General features: G+C 41.4%; 1 protein-coding gene across 1 annotated transcript in view; it reads right to left on the bottom strand.

Moving 5' to 3' along the window:
- The window catches only part of LOC149151831 (uncharacterized), a 45,046-nt gene extending 39,404 nt beyond the window's left edge, over window positions 1-5,642 (bottom strand). The window contains exons 1-2 of the mRNA XM_089443288.1: window positions 4,860-5,642; window positions 4,402-4,532 (exon numbers count right to left, since the gene is read on the bottom strand). Coding sequence (XP_089299414.1) covers window positions 4,402-4,532; window positions 4,860-5,517 — 789 coding nt within the window. The 5' untranslated portion in view covers window positions 5,518-5,642. The remainder of the gene's footprint in view (window positions 1-4,401; window positions 4,533-4,859) is intronic.
- Between the last annotated feature and the right edge of the window lie 599 nt (window positions 5,643-6,241).

The following is a 6,241-nucleotide window of genomic DNA, read 5'->3' on the forward strand; positions in this document are numbered from 1 at the left end:
GAGGCTGAAGGTTGGGTGCGTAAGGCTGCCAAGAAAGAAGTAGAATTTGACCTTAATAAAGCTAAAGAGACCTTCATGGAAGCAAAGAAGAGCTTTGCTAAGGCCTCCACCTCAGGAAGTCAGGAGAAACTGCCAGAAACTAGTATGACACAAGAGGTAGATCCTTCATTGTTAGCCACTTTTCTAAAGACCTGTATGAAGTTTTTGCATGATAAGAAGGCAGTAGAAGGACTCCAAGAGCTAATAGACAACTATGCAGGTAATATTAAGCTTCCTTCAGAACAACGCACTGTAAGGAAGCTAGGTAAGCATAAGAAGCAGACGGTGTGCAAGATGAGGCTAACCGTGTAGATAGGAGAGTATGAAATGGACCAGGTAATCTTGGATTTGGGGTCAGATGCAAATGTGCTATGTAAATAAATGTGGGAAAGGATGGGGAGACCTGTGCTGCAATGGTATCCTATATAGCTACGCATTGCCAATCAGCAGAAGATTATTCTGATGGGGCAATTATATGGTGTGATAGTAGATATTGAAGGAGGAAGTGCTATGGCAGATTTTGAAGTAATAGAGATAGTAGATGAAAGCAATTTGTATCTTGCGCTACTAGGAATTGATTGGGATTTTGACATGGACATGGTAATCAACTTGAAGAAGCAGAAGATGACTTTTGAAAGGAAGGCGCTCAAAGTTATAGTGCTGCTAGACCCTTGCTGAGGGAGCATGCTATACAAAACTTGTTCGTGATTTTGTGGAGGATGATGATGATCTAGATCAAATATACAAGATCACAGCATGAGATGAAGATTGAATCAATCCTACAGACAATGGCAAAATTGCATGTGACAGGGATAGTTCCTATACCTTAGACTCAGATGAAGAGCTCGAGTACTGGCAGAATCGGTTGCATGAAGCATCTACACTCCAATGTAATATGATGACCAAATCACTGCAGTGTGTCTCAACCAAGGTAAGAAAGCTTCCACATTATCATAGTTTGACTGATGTTGATCTGTTTTTGGATGAATTTGAAGGGGAAGTTCCAGAAGAACATTGCCTCCAAGCACTTAAATTGGCACTGTGCACTACACCTTCCCATTGGTGGGGTACACACAAAGAGAACTTTGTTGGCTGGAAGGAATATAGAAGGATGATGAAATTAAGGTTTGGATATGCTAATACCAAGATGACTGAGAAGTATAGTGGGAAGGATGATCCTTGCGAGAATTTGGCGAGGTGGACTAAAGCTTGGGGAACAAAGCCACAACCAGAATGGGTGCACATCTTCTATCATACCTTAGATACAATCCCAATGAACTGGTATTTGGAAACATAGCTTCACCATGGGACATCTTAAGAGAAAGTTTTTTGCTGAAGTTCAACTTTGAGGATGGGTTTGAATGTATTGATGAAGCACTCCAGGAGATAAAAGTCGCTATCTTCAGGACGCCTAAGGAACCGACATAGTGGACTCAGCCAAAATGGATTACATGGCTGCACCATGCGCTGGAATGGTATAATGTGAATGCTGAGGAGGAAGAAGAAGATCCATGGAATATTAACATTCCAGAATTAGAGGGAGAGCGTGAAGTTGAAGGACCTCAAATAGAGAACCCTGATGTAATAGAGCCGCTGAAAACCCGACAAGTAAATATTGGAAATGGCATAGAGTCTATGTGCGTGAAGATAGGAGACTATTGGGACAAATATATAGTTGATAACTTCTGCACGAATACCAAGATCTATTCCCTACAAAGTTCTCAGATCTGAAAGGTATCATAGGAGATTTGAGCATAATGAAAATTACCTTGAAACCTGACATGAATCCCATAAAGTAGAGACCTTATCAACTCAATCCAAAGTATAAATAAAAGGTGTGCAAAGAGCTTGATAAGATGTTGGAGTCTGGAATCATTGAGCCAGTAGAAGAATCTGATTGGGTGAGCCCAATGGTTGTCCAGGAAAAGAAATAGCAAGGCGAAATTTGGATATGCGTAGATCTAAGAAATTTTAAAGTTGCAAGTGTGCATGATCCATTTCCAACACCATTTACAGATGAAATGTTAGAGAATGTTAGAGGACTGGAGGCTTATTTATTCACTAATGCATTCTTAGGATACCATTAGATTAATATCGTGCCATAGGATCGCAGTAAAACAACCTTCGCGACAGAATGGGGTTGCTTTCAGTATACAGTGATGCCATTCGGGCTAAAGAATGCGCCCGCAATCTTCTCTAGGGTAGTAATCGTGGTGTTTAAGGAGTTTATTCATAAATTCTTGGAGGTTTATTTTGATGACTGGACTGTGTTCGGATTAGTGAAGCGCCATGTTGCAAGCCTATGCCTCATGTTGGATACGTGTTGCAGGTACTAGATCACGCTGAACTTGAAGAAATGTATATTTCATGTACCTTTTGGAATTTTTCTCGGCCATGTAGTATGAAAGTAGGGATTAATGGTGGACCCTATGAAGATAGCCATGATTGTGAATTTAGAAGCCCCCAGGAATGTAAAGAAGTTGCACGACATCTGGGCAGACTGATTATTATAGAAAATTTATCAAGGCTTATGCTTAGATAAGCGCGTCGATGGAAAAGTTATTGAAGAAAGACACGACATTTTCTTGGGATGAAGCATGTTAGCACAGTTTGGATGTACTGAAGGAAAAGATGGTGATTGCACCGATCTTGGTGTTCCTAGATTAGAGGAAAGAATTTCATGTTCATGTGGATGCCTCATGCATTGTGCTAGGTGCGGTATTGACCCAGGCAGGAGAGGGAGAAATTGATCATCTGATAGCCTTCACAAGTAAGAAACTACCAAAGGATGAAAATAAATACTCCACTATAGAGCGTGAAGGGTAGGCGATGGTATACGCCCTACAAAAGTTTCAGCATTATTTTTTGGGCACACACTTCAAAATGTACATAGATCATTTTGCACTGAAATATATGGTCAATAAGCTTGTGTTGGGGGGGAAATCTACAGATGGTTATTATTGTTTCAAGAGTATAATTTTCAGGTGATTGTGAAACCTAGAATGCTGAATGTAGGACCAGACCACCTATCCAGGATCAAAACAGGTGAAGAGCCAACTAGTTTGGAGGAAGGATTTTCGGATGCGTAGCTCTTTGTTGTGCATGTTGCAGATGATCATTTTGCAGACATAATTCAGTTTCTGACTACTGGAACAACTCCGGAAGGGTATTCTACTCAGCAAAAGAAGGAACTGGTGGTCTGAGCTGTTGATTTTTCTGTTATAGTGGGACATTTGTATAAGATGGGGATAGATGAAATATTGCATCGATATGTTCCAGAGTTTGAGCATGCTAGTATCCTCGCCGAGGCCCATGGAGGAGTGGCAGGAGGACACTATGCATGTAGAGAAACCACGAAGAATATTCTGCGTGCAGGGTTATGGTGGCTGACAGTGCATAAAGATTCTAAGGAATTTTGTGAAGCATGTGAGGCTTGTCAAAGGATGGGAAAGCCTTCGCATAGAGATGAATTTCCCCTAAACCCTCAGGTTTCACTACAATTATTTGAAAATAGGCAATTGACTTTGTAGGTCCGATACAACCACTAGGAAAGAAGACAAGTGCGCGTTACATTATTACCATGACAAAGTACTTAACCAGATGGGAAGAAGCGCAACCGGTGAAGGATTGTACTGCTCTTACCGCTACAAAGTTCCTATTTGAATATGTATTAACATGGTTTGGTTGCCCTAAAGTATTGATGAGTGATAGGGGTATGCATTTCCTGAATGAAATAATCAGTGCCATGCTCAAATAATTCCAGGTGTACCATCAAAACAGTATGCCCTATCACCCTTGTTGGACACCTAATCCTCAATGGGTTAGTGTGGAAGCCGAATAGACAAAAGGAGTCCAAGAGACCTTGGGATGTGAAACCCAATAGTCACAACATGTACTATAAATGTAAATCATTTGTTAATAAAAACTGTACTCTCATGTTTTGTCTTTCATATTTCTCTTGCTGCCCATGTGTGTTTAGCATGGTATCAGAGCGAGCGATTGTTGGTCCTGCTCCAATTTAAGCCACTAATTTTTGTGGTAATTTTCTATGAGTTTGTTTCTAAACCTCGGCGTTATCTGGACTCTCTAAAATCTGTAACTGTTAGAATGCAGGACCTAAATTGGGCTCTTTGCTCCACTAAATATTGCTATTAATCATTCACCTGCCACTGCACCTTATTATAGCCTACCCCAGGCAGTGTCATATACATTTTTGATATTGTTTGTGCCCTCTGTCAAGCCTGCGCCCTCTGTCAAGAGACCTGCTACAAACGCTGCCTATCTGCGTGTCTTCTGTGCATAATTTTCTGCACCCTGGGCTCTCTGCCATAATAATTTTCTACGCCCTCTTCTCTGACCGACCTTTTTCACATTGCGCTGCTCTGCTATAATATCTTCCTTGCATAATACCTTCTGGACGTTGCCAGAGGCGTTGGAGGAATTGTCAGTCGTAATCGTTGGAGGCAGACAGAAGAATCCTAATCCCTGTCTTGCTGTGAGTGTCAAAAAAAAAAAAAATCTGAACCCATCTCTGTATTGGAGCCCTGCTACTCTTAAATAAACAAGATTTCTCTGGTTATTTTTTTGGCTTCTATTACTTTGCCTTCAGAGACCAATCGAAGTGTTTCCCATATCCCTCAAGAATGCATGCCTAAGTGTGTTGTTGAGAGTGCCGCTATTGAGTGTGTTGTTGTCTTGATAATCGTGCTTTACATGCAGCATCTATGGGATGCGTTGACAGGAGATGAGTTGCATTGTTTTGTGCACAAGCACATTGTTCGAGCATGTGCTTTTTCTGAGAGCGCAAGCCTTTTACTCACTGGAGGACATGAGAAAATACTCCGTATTCACCTCGTTCTGATGAATATGTTCCAATGCCTGCTCTGCAATCTGAGAGTGGCTGTTATCAATATCTTCAATCAGTTCATTAATAGCCTCAATTACTCCATGCTTCAATTTCCAGCTCCTTGAGTTTTTGTCAGATTTGCTTTTCCCTTCAGACTCGCCTCCCGAAGAACGAGTGAGAGGAGCAGCTGCTGGGCTAGGTATAGATTCTAAAAGATTATGTAATGAGGGAGCTCGCAAAGCACTTCTAGATGCAGCAGCAAGAGCAGCTGCAGATAATGCCGAAGAGTTATCATGCTGGGTATCATCCTCATCATCACTGCCAGCAGAGACACTTAAACCTCCAACACCCGTTGTTGCCAAAGACACATCCTCCTCGCGAATTATATGTAATATATGTCTCACAATGTTCCCAACAGATAGCTCAACTAGATTGGCAGCTATAAGTTGCACGCCCACTGACTTTACAGCTTCAATAAGTGAAGCTGCCTGATTTGAGTGTGGTACTCTTTGTTGAGAGATAACAGACCGTAGAAGAACTGCAGTTTCTCTAGCAGTGGCATGTGAACCCTCAACCTGTCGTCGCTTGAGCTTGACAACAAAATCATTAACTGCCGCCTGTAGGTCAGGCATTTTTGTCGTTGTATCTCAATAAGTGCTTTGAAGATATGAACGGGAATCCTTCTCCCGATCAATTCGTCATGGAATGGATACGCATACATCCAGAGTCTTTATTTCTTAGTCATTCTCATTGCATCACTTTCACGATTGATTCCAGGAATAAATATTATTGTTAGTATATTTAACCTTTTGTCAGAAGTGTTTCTGCTCAACATCTAGGATTTGAGTGTGGAGACTTCCGTGAACAATTTTCGGAGCAACATTGCTACAGTAGGCATGTAGATATTGCTTGAGCGATGGAGATGGAGCAAGAACAGTCTAGTTTCTTGAACACTGGTTGCCTGAGCAGTCTAGTTTCTTGAACGCTACCCCATTGAGGTTTGAATGCTGTATATGTTAACGCAGTTCTTATATTTACGATGTCTTGTGTATTACATTGAACATAGCATGTATTGATTGCTTCCCCATCCATTGAATGCTGAAACGCGTTAACACTGGAGTGTGTTCCATTTGCCATTAACCCTCCACGCTACTCGCTGTTGGGTAGACCTTACTGCCTGTTGGAATACCCCTGCCATCTACTGTCCAAGAATACTGTTGTCCAAGAACACTGTTGTTCTGGTGCATTAACTCGATGATTGTGCTTGGTGCATTTTTAATATTGGATTCATAATTTCTGCATTGACTTCTTCTTATGAAGTGTGGAGTTCTCCTTATGATGTGCATGGAGGAAAGG

Source organism: Pinus tabuliformis, chromosome 9 (genome assembly GCF_031772625.1).
Source record: "Pinus tabuliformis cultivar Carrire ecotype Pingquan chromosome 9, CPIR1, whole genome shotgun sequence".
NCBI classification, from domain to species: domain Eukaryota; kingdom Viridiplantae; phylum Streptophyta; class Pinopsida; order Pinales; family Pinaceae; genus Pinus; species Pinus tabuliformis.